Consider the following 14,632-nt stretch of genomic DNA (forward strand, 5'->3'; position numbering starts at 1 on the left):
GGTAGGGTGATGGTACCTACCCGTGCAGACTCACAAGATGTATCTGCATAACTTTAACTAGTAGGTGAGCTCACCGGACTCAAACCTGACGATGTTGCTAACACTGGCCCTAGCAAGAGCAGTGCTTCACAGAATCTACCACCGGATCGGAAACGAAAAACCCACTGAGAAGATCCGGCGAGAAACTCAGTGGTCTGTGTCTGTGGGTTAATTTACTCGCCGAACCCTTCGTCGCCAGCGACGGGTTCGACGACAACGATGATCGGGGAAGTCAATCGTGAACATTTGTTAAGTACGTATTTCATTCCAAAAATTGGTACCCGCCTGCGGGATTCGAACACCGTTGCATCGCTACATACGAATGCACCGGACGCCTTATCCTATAGGCCACGACGACTCTGTAAACTTTTGATAAATCTTTTTACGGAATCTAGTCGTTTCTTTGGTCTTATTTGGTGGTTCACATCTCCCTCATGGGAACAAAATGCAAAATAATGTGACAAACGATTTTACTAAGCGACGCCCAGCTTACGAATGTCACATTTTGCCAGCCCGCCAAAACGTGGTACGCGACTAGTTGCGCATACCCACGCGACGTATTTAAAGTTGCGCAGTTCCTTAGCGACAAAAAAAAATATTTTGTTTACGGGTAAACATAACTAAGCGCCAAAAGTAACCATTGCAATTAATCAAGTAAAATTATCTAGGCGACGTAGTTATTAGAAATGTTGTCATGTAAAAATATTTACGGATGGAAAGGGATATTATGTTAAACAAGTAAAACTATCTAAGATTCAATAGTATTCCATTTTGTTTCAGGTTAAATTGTATAGCTGTACCAATTACGACTACTTTGTATAGGTACAATCTACTAAGTGGTTTCAAAGAATAATTTCATAACAAGTAAAAATAAATAAATACAAACAAATGAAAATTTAAAAACATGAATAACTGACTAAGTGAATAATACCTTATTATTAAAATGTCCTAACTGCAGGATGTCTCTAAAATAACTTTTTTTTTGTCGTTTGGTAGGAAAAAACTCTGCATTTTTATGAAAATCACACCATATCTAAGCGACATAAAACACGTCACAGAGTGATGAAACCTATACTAAACGACGCAGAAAAATCAGACGATTCCAATGGTGTATCTAACTCATTTTACCTACTTTTGTCGCTTAGTCATGTTTGCCTTTCAAGCGTCGATATGAATTGATAAGTTTCTCTATTGTTCTCATATCAGTATTTTGTTTTACACAATACATTTTTTTTAATTATGTATATAATTCATAGTATAAGGATTTAAATTTCATGACGTAATTTCAAAAAGCGTAGATTATCTTGTAATTTTTTTTTTTCATATTTTATACCTAATTTCACACAGTAACAACATTTTTTGACATGAATGGGTAGGCAAGTCATGTGGTTTTTTGGCCTCTATCTTCTGAACAGGAGTTCGGTCGCGACCTGCGTGCGGGACTCACATGTAGACGTGTCATTCGCGTCTCCGTCCGCCGCGCAACGTGTCTGTGGCTGGCGCGTCCTCGAGGGGGCAGAGACGCTCTCGAACCATCGGTGCGTCCGATACGAGCTCTTCGCTTCCACCTCGTTAAACGCCCCGACCGAAGATGCCCGCAGCGAGGAAGGAGCTCCCGCGTAGCTCTTTCCCGCGATGGGCACTGAAGCACCTAAACAAGGTGCTCGCGGTGAAGGCGGCCACAGTAATCGTGTGGGCGCCGCGTGCCTAGTTGACTTGGAGTCGGCGGCCAACTGGTTCCGAGGTACGATGCATCGCGTCTGCGATACTGCGATGCGATGCAAAGCCACGTCTCACAGCATGAAGATGTATCTAGAGACGCTCGATCAGGATCTCTGGGGCACCCGTACCAAACCAACGCAAGAAATTGCGGCTGTGGGCGCTCCCGGTGACGAAGCAGCTTGGACAGCTGCGGGCTGTTCCCACACATGGGCATACTTGGGAGGGGTCCCATGGGCGCGCCGCCACGCGGTGACGTGACCGGTGACGCCCCTGCTGAGGTGGTCCCTCCAAGCATCTCGGAGGAGGAGATTCGTGCAACCGTGCCGAGGTTATGGGGCAAGGACACGACCCCTTGCCCTGACGTTGTTCACGGCGGGGCTAGGATTTGGACTTCCCTTGGGGAACTTTAGACCCTTGGGGAGCGGCTTGTGCAGCTCATTGAAGCCTGCCTTGAATCGGGGCAGCTTCCTAAGCTGTGGAGCAAGCAAGACAGGGAGACTTGTTTTGCTGAGGAAGGAGAGACCCCCTATGAATTCGCCTGCAGGGTACCGCACGTCATCAGCTGGGATCTGCATTGCCATCCACATTGCGGTCGTAGCTGTCGTCACCGAATATACTGTGGAAGACCAACCCAGACCGTAACACATTTTAACCCAGCAGGCTGGTTCTGACCCAGCAGGATAAAAGTCCTTCATAAAAACATCTTTGGGACCACAGTCTGTTCACAACATCTGCAGATCATTAAGTCCCACAGCTTCAGCCCAAAGCCCACAAAAAAAACCTGTGGTTTCACATTTGGCACCTCTTTATCACCAAGGTCACTTCCTAATGCAGTAAAACACAAGTTTCATCAGAATTAGGCCATTGGCTAATTCATCCTGGAAGTCAGAACTGTTTTTACATGACTCACTAAGCAAAACCACCCACCACACGAACCTTTTCAAATAGAACAGCAGATTTTTTGTATGTATATATGAATTAATTTGATTAAAAATCATCAGTAATTCAGTGTTTTTGATCTATTAAGGATAAAACTAGTCCTTACCTGTTCAAAATCAGGGTCAATGTTGATTAACTGTGTTGTAAGTTCTAAATACAGTGGTTCTCGAGAGCTATTTCCCTTATAATGTATCAAAGGTTGAATATCATCATCTGAATCCATTTTTTTTATTTCAATAATCGCACTACTTTGTAATATATTGTTTGTTTTTTTAATTTATCTAGTAGACTAATAAATTTAAATTTCATTACAGAAATGAAATCATATTAAGACATTTTTTTTTATACTTATTAAAATAATCTTAATGAATTCTTGTATTTCAATTGAGAACAAGGCTTTTGTTCATGAAATTAAAAATAAATTTAAAATTTCATACTGCAAAATTGCCTGATAACTGCACTGTCAGATATTTTTCACTATTATATCCGAATTAACGCTAAGGCCAGACCTTTGAAATTGTAAATAATTCAAAATACAACAGAAAAGTAAGAAAAATTATCACCAAAAAATTACAAAACCCCCTTGTTTGTTGTATTTCTTTTAATAATCTAATGTCAATTGTCAAAATATCATTTTTATTGATTCGTTCATATAGTACAGGCAAAGGAAATGGGACGCATACAGTAAAATGTTTTGTAATTTAAGCTGAAGCCAATCATCAGTCAAAGGTGAACTGGAACGAATAAACTGAATAATTGTATGAGACCGAATGGAAATTGTACGTTGTAGTTAATTTAGGGTTTCTTCAGACTTTAAAGCTTAAAATAATGGTTTATTAACCGTAAAACATTTGTTATAGTACACAAGTATGAGAAAATGGAGTAAAGCAGCTGGAAATGTATTTAGAACATATTTTTATGCAGCGCAGCATTGCAATGAGTCGATTCCTATATTGAGACGAAGCAGATAACACTGAAGGAGAAAATGAAATATACTTAACAACAACAACATCATAGGACTTGAATTACATGAAATTAAATAAATATCGCAGTAACTTATTATTAAGCAACTGACAGCCTAATGCATATTTTGGAAGAATACGAGAAGCTATGACTGACGTTCGTCTTTCATTTTCCCAAACTTTTGCATTTTCACATATTCCAAACGGTTCACAATTCACTCTCATTACACATGTAGATCTGATGAAATATTAAATTTACAAAATAAAATAATTAACTTTGGACTTTTGAGATTTCACAAATTCGATATGCTCTCCCATGCCTTAATGTACGGAATGAATGGTTGTTTTAACTTGATTTATTTACATTGAAAATTTGCCGATGATCACAAATGAAATGCTACGTACCATTTGACTGTCATCAATACTGATATGTTGCTGCAGGGATAAAGTCATTTTAACCTGAAATAATAGAGAAAACCATACATTTCACATTTTTTAAGAGACTGGCTTAGAAAATTTCTTGATTACTTATTAAAATATTCTAATAATAAGTAGACTGCTCCAAATATGCGTCAATCAATTTCACTCAAACGTTAAAAAGGAGCATATCTTACTCTCTAAAATCCAACCACTAAAAGTCAGTTTGGAAATTTAAAAAATAATTATGTACCATTCAAATGAAATGAACATTCATTCAATGTTTTAAAATGTTTTAAAAATAAAACATTAAAATTTGGTTCTATAGACTACATTCCTTTTGCCGATTGAAATCGACAAACAAAAATATCATATTTTCTTGTGACACTGTCATCTTTAATCATAAGTCATAGACAATACAATATGTAATCTATGACTGTCGTTGCGAGTCTAAAAAGTTTTTATCTCGAAGTAAAATAATATTATTGTGAATTGTAAAGAATAGAATTACAGTGTTTTCTCATTAAATTTAATGATACTTTGTAACTAAAATATCTTCTATTATTATTAAAAGTAAATACGTTTTATAAACCAAATAAATAGTTAAAGCATTGATACTTTATAACCCCAGTGCCTCACCACAACTTTAGGTTGTAGGAAATAAACAAAATGATTATTCCAGTACGATGTTTCACATGCGGGAAGGTTATAGGAAACAAATGGGAAGCTTACTTAGGCCTGCTACAGGCGGATTACACAGAAGGGTACTGTACAATTTAAGTTTTGCAACTGGTTTTTATACTTACCAATATTCTAGAACTTTAAAATGGAAATAACTGACATACATAATATAATGTAGTTATTTGATAAAAATTCAGCAAGAAAGATAAAACAGCTCCTCCCAGAAACAATATTAATGTTCTTATGAATTCAAATGACGGAATATGTAGGTGATTCCTGTTAACTTGGGTTTTTCTTATTTGCCAACTCATACTTACAGCCCACCTATCTTAAAGTGGTTATCATAATCCATAGGTCACAAGGTGGTAATTTTTTTTTTTTTTTTTTTTTTTTTTTTTTCCTACCTAAGCTGATAGCCCTAGCGGCTATTTCAGCGTAGCCTTAACTTTAGTAGGTGAGCTCACGGGGCTCAAACCTGACGATGTTGCTAACACGAACCCTAGCAAGAGTCGTGCTTCGCAGAATCTACCACCGGATCGGAAACGCGACCCACTGAGAAGATCCGGCGAGAAACTCAGTGGGCTGTGTCTGAGAATTAATTTACTCGTCGAGCCCTTCGTCGCAAGCGACGGGTTCGACGAGAACGGTGACCGGTGCTTGAAGTACCTAAAAGCACCGTTAGTGGATCAGGAGGATCCGAGATGACGTGTTTAGGGCGACGTCGACTGCTTTCCATTCTGTCCGCAGGATCGGGAATGAGGTGGTAATGATGGTAGATCTTGACACCAGATTAATCTCTGGACTGTTTTGCAATATCCAGTTTGAGTGTGAGGAAACGGAAGCATATAAGTGATAAATGTAAGATGATATCCTACTAGACAAGTAAGCTATGTAAAAAGTGGCCCGAGTTGATATAATCATTACTACCAACTGCAGCAATGAAATAAGATTGTTAATGCTTGTTAGCTTTGAGTATTCTTATACCTTTTTTAATGTGTTTATAGGCATAAGATTCTCTTGATAGTGATAGATTACTGGTAATCATCGAAGTCAGTTAAGCGTACTGTATACAGTAGATTTACTATGTGAATGTTAATATTTAATTGTATTTTTTTACTTTCAGTGATGCTTTGGATGTCCTTGGATTGAAAAGATACTGCTGCAGAAGAATGTTGCTCGGACACGTGGATCTCATTGAAAAACTCTTGAATTATTCCCCATTAGAAAAATAATGAAATATTTTTTAAAAAACACAATTAAAAATAAAAATCTATAATTGACATAAATTTTTTAAGATATTAGAGTTTTTCTTTCATACCTATATTAATCACCGCACAAAGGCTCTTGATTTACATGCCTCCCATTGTCAATGGAAAGTTTAACACAGTATTTATTTTAACTGGTCAAAGTCTCAAAGCCTAGGACATTGGTTCCTTCTGTCTATTTGTGAAGAAATTCTATCTCTACTGTATATTTAATAGCCAAAATTATTGTAAGCTCTAACATTTGAAAAATGACCTGCTGTTTGCTTCTTTTATAATCTGCATCAATTGAGGTTTGTATACGAGTGCGTGGGTGCAGGTTTTTGTCAGCTTATTAATATTCTGAATCGTTAAAGCCTTGAAACTATATAAACTAAATAAGAGTGATTTTTTCATGTACCAAAAAAAACTAGAGTAGGTTAAGACTAGTTACAAAAATTTTATTGTTATGAGACTTGTTTTAATTGCTTTTTACTTGTTACGGCCAATCCACATTTCATTATTGCTCATTATCAGCTCGTCACACACTTCAATTATCAATTTCTTTTATAATTGAAATTCAATCCTTTTTGACTTTGCCAAAATCCAGTTTTATAGTCTGTGGTTTTGGTTGTGCCCAGATGTCTTTTGGTGTGGTTTGTACTCTTGTTTGTTCTTTTATAGGCTTCGTGATTGCACAAGGTCACATAAATTTTAATTATTATTATTTTACAAAGTAATCAACTGTTGAATTACTTACCTAAAACAGGACAAACAATATATGAGGCCTATCAAATCAAAGGCAGCTAAATGCCTTAATGTCGTAAAATGGATTTACAATGGCGTTATCTTGTTTAGTTAGTTGGACACGCCTTAGTGTTTTCATGTTATAACAAATGCAGCTAAATCTCTAACAAATTCAGTTCCAAAATTTTATTATTACTCTGTACTAAGTAATAATAAACGAAGTTTTATCATTTAAAATTCAGATTATTAGTAATATTCTCATTCTTTATAAATGTGCTGTAAAATAAAGAATATCGTAGCTATCCGAACAAAGTTATTTCAGCTTCTCAAACCGGGAGTGTTGCTAACACTGGCCCTAGCAAGAGCAGTACTTCGATGGATCGGGAGGATCCGTAATGACGTGTTTAGGGCCCATTTTTGTAGTTTACCTGAATATTTGACAGACTTGGATTTAGCTGCCTTTGATTTTATAGGCATCATACATATATAACAAAAATGATTGTTAGAAGGTTAGTAAGGACAAACAACTTATAGTCTAATGTTATTCTGGTGAACATATTCGCATAAAATATTTAGATAAGGTGTATGTACAAGGCTCAACAAAGATTTGAAATTTGTCGGTCTGGGGATAGTGTCCGGTAGCACTTCGTAAAGGGAAGGTCTTCTAGGGCAGTTAAAGAAAATGTGTTCTGCTGATCCCTCGTCGAGCCCACATTCACAGAGGGAACTATCCTTGACCCTTATTTTAGCTAGGTGAACCGGGGCACAAGCATGACCTAGTCTTAACCTACATATTGTGGACGTGACTCTCTTGTTGGCTTTCCTATATTTAAAAAACCAAGGCCGAACGAGCAACGAGTCTTGAACATCCGCGTAATGTTTACCTCTAATGCGTTCGAAAGGTTCCACGCTTCATTTCAGCACGATATGAGATCGGCCTTAGCTAGAGACGTTAGATCTTGTGCATAGGTTGGGTAATGAGTATCACTACCTATTGTCGTGGCATCCTTAGTACACTGATCAGCACCCTCATTACCCACTATACCGCTATGTCCCGGGATCCAAGTTAGGGTGACTTTTATGCCAGACACGTGACACCGAAAAAGAATTTCTTTGATTTTCAGAACAAAAGGGAATTTGACTTGGATCTGAGTTGGTTTGCAAGGATAGCCTGTAGGCAGCTTCTAGAGTCAGTGAATATCACCGTGTTGTGTAGCTTATGTGATTCTATATACATCAGGGCTTCAAGGATAGCTAGCGCCTCTTCTGTAAAAACCGAGGCTTGAGGGGAACACTTAAAGCTTAAAATGATTTAGTACTCCGGTATCCAGACAGCGAAGCCTACACAGCCGTCAGCTTTTATTTTTGATGAGTCAGTGAACATAGTATGCCAACCATTTCACTTACTATTGACGACAGAGTTAAATTTGGCGTTTGCACCGGGGTCATCTTTGTTTATTCCGATATTTAGAACAATGTTCGGGCGGTATAGAATTGCATTATAAGGTGTGAGGAATAAAGGATTTAACCTACATTGATAGACGGACAGGGGAGGCTGATAAACCTAACAAAACTGGTGAAGAGGCATGGGTGGGACTTATGATTCCAGTAACTGTTGAAATAGATGTGTTCCGAAAGAGTATGTAACTTTTAAATAAGGGGGTGGTTGGAAAGCTGAAATTTTTGGCAAATGAATCTGTCCGATAAGTACTGTCTCCTTAAGTGCAAGGGGGGTTCTGCACATTCGACCTGAAGTACGTTGATGGGGGAAGACTTCATTGGTCCGATTATGATACGTAGGCACTTTGATTGGATCATGTCCAAGGAGGTTCAGGCAGACTTATTGCAAGGTTCTAGAATGTGGGTGCCATAATCAAAATGGCTGCGCATCAAGGCGTTATATAACAGCTTTTGTGTGTAGGGGTCTGATCCCCACCATACGCCTGACAGGGAGCGAAGGATATGGATGTTCTTTTCGCACTTTTTGATGATGTGGTTAATGTGTTGGACACCAGTCATACGCGAGTCAAGAACGACTCCGAGAAATTTTACTGAGTTTCGCACTGGGAATATAATTCCATCAAATGAGACAATGACGTCGGGATTAGATCGCATGCGAGAAAATGTCACTACACTACTCTTCACAACTGAAAGGGATAGACCATGATTACCTAACCAGTCATGGAGATAGTTAATAGCGGAGTTGAAGCGAGCAGAGGCATCCCCTAAGTCCCTGGCTGAGACGTATAGAGCCAAATCATTCGCATATTGTAGTACCTACGTTTCAGAATGAATTTACCGAAAGTTCTAGGTCGTAGGTATACAAGTTGTATAGTAGTGGGCTTAAAACTGATCCCTGAGGGAGGCCCTTCCATAGAAGTCTAGGAGGAAGTAAAGAATTTTGGGAAGAAATTAAAATGGCTCTAGATGAAAGTATATTAGATATGAAGTTAACCATCTTCTCTGGGATACTCAGCTGGAGCGTTTTTTGCCTGAGTACAGGAAGAAGGACATTATCGTATGCGGATGCAATGTCAAGAAAAACCTACGCTATCCATAGTGCTCAAGCCCTTCCTAAAGCCAAATCGACTTGCAGGGAGGATGCCTCTACTCTCTACAAACCACTCCAATCTATTTTTAACAAGGTGTTTTAAAATTTTGCTCATGGTACATGATAGGGCGATGGGTCGGTAGTTACTTGACTCGTAGGTTTTGCTGGCTTGAGGATAGGGACGATTATTTGAGTTTTCCATTCATCTGGAGGGATTCCTAAAGAATAAATATTATTTAATATGTTTAGAAATATTAGTTTGCACTGGATAATGGGAAGGACATAAACTTCAACTGGGAGAGAAGTAAAAAAGCAGAAAATACGATTTGGAAGTTTTTGACCAGAGAAGGTTAAAACTACAGATTGGGTATGCTTTAATGACTGCACCGCAGTCAGCAGGAACTTCTACCGATTGGACCAGCTCCTCTACAGTCCATTCTACTGGAACATCGCGCACAATTCCCATTCGTGTAACATTATAAGATGGGATGTTTGCTTCAAATTTAGCCGGCTGAAATACTGAGTGTTCTAGAAAAGCATTAGCCGCAGCAGCGGATTTAAATTTCACTGAAACCCTGTTGCGGCCAATGCGTTTCACACCATCCTGGATTACATTTTTATGCTGTTTCTAAATAGAAAGTGTCCAAATTTGATGGGTTTCAAGGTGGGACCAGCAAACACATCTGTTGCCGTCTTACTAACGTGGACTAGAAAAGGGGCAATGTCATCTTCAGAGTATCGGGTCTTACGTTCAACAAAATCGGGATGTGGGTACGTAGACTGAATCGACGGTGAAGTTTGTGAAAGATTGGTAATCGTTTTTTTAGAGGGATTGCTTTCCTCAGACTGTGGTGGTCGTTTTCTGGAATTGGGTGGATCAATATCCATCTGAGAAGAAAAGTTTTGCGAGTGGGGCGCACGTGATCCTTTATAACCTCCCCCGGGATCGTGCGGGTCATCCATGATTCTTACCTTTTAATAATAGAACAAACACAATATATTTACACTCACGGCACAACAGATATATACCAACACGAATCAGTAGCGCAAGTCAATAGCAATTTAAACGAATATTTTCAATTAAAACACCGGGAAACTTCGAAGACACTTGTGTTCACACTAAACGTCACCTGAAGCGACACACTTCAAGGTTCTCTTCTAAAAGATCACTGCTGTGCAATTTACAAGCGTTGGCTTAATTTATCTTCCGTCACAGAGCGTCATCAACAATCGTTATTTTGAAACAAGATAATTCAATTATAGATTATCATACCCGGGTAACTATTTTAAAAATAAATGACACAATTTTCCAATTTGTCTCAAAATTAGGCTAGACTAATATTGGTTGAGTATTATCAGACAGAATAGCACTAAGAGATATACTGTACAAAAAGGAATTTAAGGACCCCATCTGGCAGCGGACAGCAACAATATCTAACTGTTATGCCACCAAACTGCAACTACTAATCCAAGTTCACTGGTGGTAAAGAAAATTTTGAGCCCAGGGAAGTTTGATAAGGATCTGAAGTTGGATAGGTAACATTTTCATATTTTAACCTGTTTTGTTATTACTTAGATTGGTGGACGAGCTCACGGCCCACCGGGTGTTAAATGGTTACCGGATATCTTGAGATAAGAATTATAAGGTATCAGTTTTTACAGTACAACGGCTGTCCCACTCTTCAAACTGGAACGCATTTCTGCTTCACGGCAAAAATTGGCAGAGTGGTACCTACCCGTGCAGACTCATAAGACGTCCGACCACCAGTCATTACGCAAATTATAATTTTAAAGGTTTGTTTTTTATTACACGATGTTATTCCTTCACCGTGGTAGTCAATCCGGATTTTAATAGAAAAAATTATCCCTGCCTACGGAATTCGAACATCGTCGCATCGCTTGATACGAATTACGAATGGACCCCAGATTATTATGTAAGTTACTACGTGAATGGACCGGTCGTCTTATCTTTTAGGCCGAGACGACTTTGGCTCACGTCTACGATTGACATGACAACAATGTTGTCTATAGGCTCAGCGACCTTTTCATACGTGTGGACTGTGAGATCGTCTGCAAAAAAAGCAGCGGTAGAAGAAATTTTAAAAGGGAATTTAAACACATTAAGTACCTATATCACTCAGACGAAAGAAATAAAGATAACACAATTCTAAAATCCTTTGTTTAATGAAGATTTAATGCACCGCGCGACGTCTGTAGGTAAACTGATATCATTTATAAATAATGCTTGATCAATTACATCACGATATAGATAGAAGATAGAATTCACCATTAGATGGGCAGCAAGACGTGAGTTTTCAAACAGATATGGCGCCTGTATTCAGCCCTTTGTCAATGAGTAGTATAACTCCACCCAGGCATACGTATAGGTATGGTTCTGGTCCAGCGGGGTATTCCGACAACAGCGGCATTGGATGGGGCGTCCTGACGGGCTGTCGTACCGTGATCGTCGACTATGGCCTCGACAACCCGAGAATCGGGCATCCTAGAGATGGCACCGCGAGTATGGTTATAGTGTTGACCGCGGGAACCCTCCTACTGACTTCTGACCTCGGACTGAGATCGAACGTCGGGTGATAGGCGAAGGGCAAGGGGACTCGTTTGATGGATAGGGCTCTAAAATATCCTAGGGCTCGCGGTCTGCACCCAATATCTGCAGATCGTCAAGTCTCATACACCCTGCGTGCCTCATAGAGGCAGACACCTCATATGAGGTACGACCGCTCCCCGGGAGAAAAAAGGCACTACGTATCCTCTGCAGATCTATGTCCATAAATTATAAGCTCAATGAATAACGACTTTGTAAACGGTTGATAGGAATAAAATAATACAAAAATCGCTTTCATTACTGTACTACTATTGATATTAAAGATTTGTCTGATTGTTTGAGGTTATTATTGAAAGTAAAAGGCTGATTCTAAAACTGCTTTCACCAAAATATTGTTATAATTATGAATAGCATATGGACATTCAATATCATAGATTTTGTTTAATTCTCAATGCCTGCAAGACTTGTAGAGAGGTTCAAACGAAATGTTTTTTTTGAGGTGAATATACCTACCTTCCTTTTTTTTTAACGCTGGGGAATCCGTTTAAAGATACCTAGTGAATACTAAATAGTATTGAGAGTGTTTAAGTAAGTCTGTCTCAACCATAATAAAAATATATAAAACAGTAGTGTGGTTCGAGAAGAATCGCAAAGATAGAGACGAAACATGTCTACTAACTAAACTATGGTCGAATTTTAACCCGAACTTTTTATCTATTTATCCACGAACTTTTTTGCCCAACATTGGATGAAAGATTCCAGTCATCAATTTAAGCTTTTCAACTTCCAACTCTAGTACCTTATTTTTTTTGTTTCTATTCTTTAAGCACATGAAACCACGGGTACAACAAGTATTCAAATAAAATACTCTCACAAACTTTAACAACTTTCTCTCTTACGTGACGAAGATCCAAAGATAATATTAATGTTGAAACATGTTGTTGTGTCGTTGAATACCTAAGTATAGTGGAACTTTTTTCTTGAAGTTGTCGTAGTCTAATGAATAGGACGGTGGGTGTCGAGTGATTCTGTGCTGGGCCTAAACCTTACGGGCATGTATGAATTTTCGTAATCAAATGAACAACGACGTGTTCACAGATATTCACAATGTGTAGCCTTAACAATTAAGCAATAAGCATTGCTTATAAGCAATAAGCGCGAAGCAATAAGCATTGCTTCGCTGAATCTACTACCGACCGGATCGGAATCGCGACCCATTGAGAAGATCCGGCGAGAAACTCAGTGGGTACCTAACATCTGTCACCGCTTTTTTATTAACATACTTAACGTTGAAGGAAGTCCAGTTTAAATAAATAAATAAATAATAAATATTTCTTAACAGTCACGCCACGTTAACTGGTCCCGTGATAAGTTCGTAAAGAACTTGTGTTACAGGTACCAGATAACGGAAATAAATGTAAGATTTTTATACATACACATTATAAACATCATTTAATAAACATCCATAACCCTGGAAAAGACTATTATAATATTTATTATACAAATATCTTCCCTTGGCTGGATTCGAAGCCGCGACCTCTTTGTGTAGTGACCATGTCACTTACCACTGCACCAGACGGCCGTTTCTGTTCATTAATTTTATTTATTAATAGTCCAGGACTAAAACAAGCGGATACTGGATTTAGAAAGCTCCGTTTGACTCGCAACCTACTTTGTGTAATATTTTACACCAATTCGATTTATTTTATCACCCCCACTGAGTTTTAATATCTCAGGATTTTTTTTGTTATTTCTTAGATAGGCGGACGAGCTCACAGCCATGTTAAGTGGTTACTGGAGCCCATAGACATCTAACGTAAAGCCCCACCCACCTTGAGATATAAGTTCTAAGGTCTCAGTATGCCGGATGCCCCACCCTTCAAAGCGAAACGCATTACTGCTTCACAGAAGAAACAGGCAGGGTGGTGGTACCTACCCGTGCGGACTCACAAGAGGTCCTACCACCAGTTATCACGCAAATTATAACTTTATTTAATAAAAATTTGCGCGGAAATAAGAAAGCGCAATGAATATTTCGCGAGAACGTTCTATATCAAAATACACTATGCCTGACATATGCCTACCAAATAATAAGCACCTATTTCAATAAATATTTAATCGTCGAATTCAATGAACTAAGAAAACCCATCGAACATTTCAATGTTAAAACTCAGTTGTTAACCTCGTAACGATTGAAACTGCTATTTTCCTCGTTAAATCGGCTTAAAATATTAATGCATGCAATAGCTTGCAGGATGATTTAATTGTTTTAACCTTTGAAAGTGACATATTGGGCCCACGTTACCTATGCTTAGATCGTTTGCGTTTTTATAAACTGCTTGTATTCTATGGTAATAAAATGGATTTATTTTTGGAACGAAGTTCCTTATCGCGCGTTGTGAAAGGGGGCTAGACGGAAAAAATTCTTACGAAAAGTTGTCACGACACTTTTTAGATCCGTCATTCTGACCAATCAACGTGTAGGCGCTTATCGCGTGACATTGCTCGTATCCGATTGGTCCGCGTAATGAGTACAGTTTCTCGAGATAGCGTTTCAACAATAGTAATTTAGTTCATAGTATTGTGTTTTTCTTCTTCATAATGCCGTAATTTATTATTATAACTTTAAAAAAATATTACAATTCCTTCACTAATTAATCGAAAGGAACTTCGTTCCATCCGGGTGTCCCTTGACACCTCTGAAGTTTTTTTTTTATTGCTGAGATGGGTGGAGGAGCTCACAGCCCACCTAGTGTAAAGTGGTTAC

The 14,632-nt window shown here is 38.5% G+C and overlaps 2 protein-coding genes across 4 annotated transcripts in view; one reads left to right on the top strand and one right to left on the bottom strand.

Moving 5' to 3' along the window:
• The window catches only part of LOC101740501 (polyamine-transporting ATPase 13A3), a 59,381-nt gene that overhangs the window by 25,748 nt on the left and 19,001 nt on the right, over positions 1-14,632 (bottom strand). Inside the window, exons 1-2 of one of the 3 annotated variants that reach the window (XM_062676485.1) lie at positions 10,272-10,290; positions 4,068-4,121 (exon numbers count right to left, since the gene is read on the bottom strand). In XM_062676485.1, coding sequence (XP_062532469.1) covers positions 4,068-4,115 — 48 coding nt within the window. In that variant the 5' untranslated portion in view covers positions 4,116-4,121; positions 10,272-10,290. Of the gene's footprint in view, positions 1-2,806; positions 3,322-4,067; positions 4,122-10,271; positions 10,291-14,632 lie in introns of those variants that run through there. The other 2 variants (XM_038021050.2, XM_038021049.2) reach the window with 2 other exon arrangements.
• Positions 4,472-6,058, top strand: LOC101739452 (DNA-directed RNA polymerases I, II, and III subunit RPABC5). Its single transcript, XM_004926812.4, has 2 exons — positions 4,472-4,843; positions 5,884-6,058. Exons 1-2 carry the CDS (start codon positions 4,749-4,751, stop codon positions 5,990-5,992), a joined length of 204 nt encoding a protein of 67 aa, XP_004926869.1. The 5' UTR covers positions 4,472-4,748; the 3' UTR covers positions 5,993-6,058.

The sequence above is a fragment of the Bombyx mori genome, chromosome 27 (assembly GCF_030269925.1).
Source record: "Bombyx mori chromosome 27, ASM3026992v2".
In the NCBI taxonomy this organism is placed as follows: domain Eukaryota; kingdom Metazoa; phylum Arthropoda; class Insecta; order Lepidoptera; family Bombycidae; genus Bombyx; species Bombyx mori.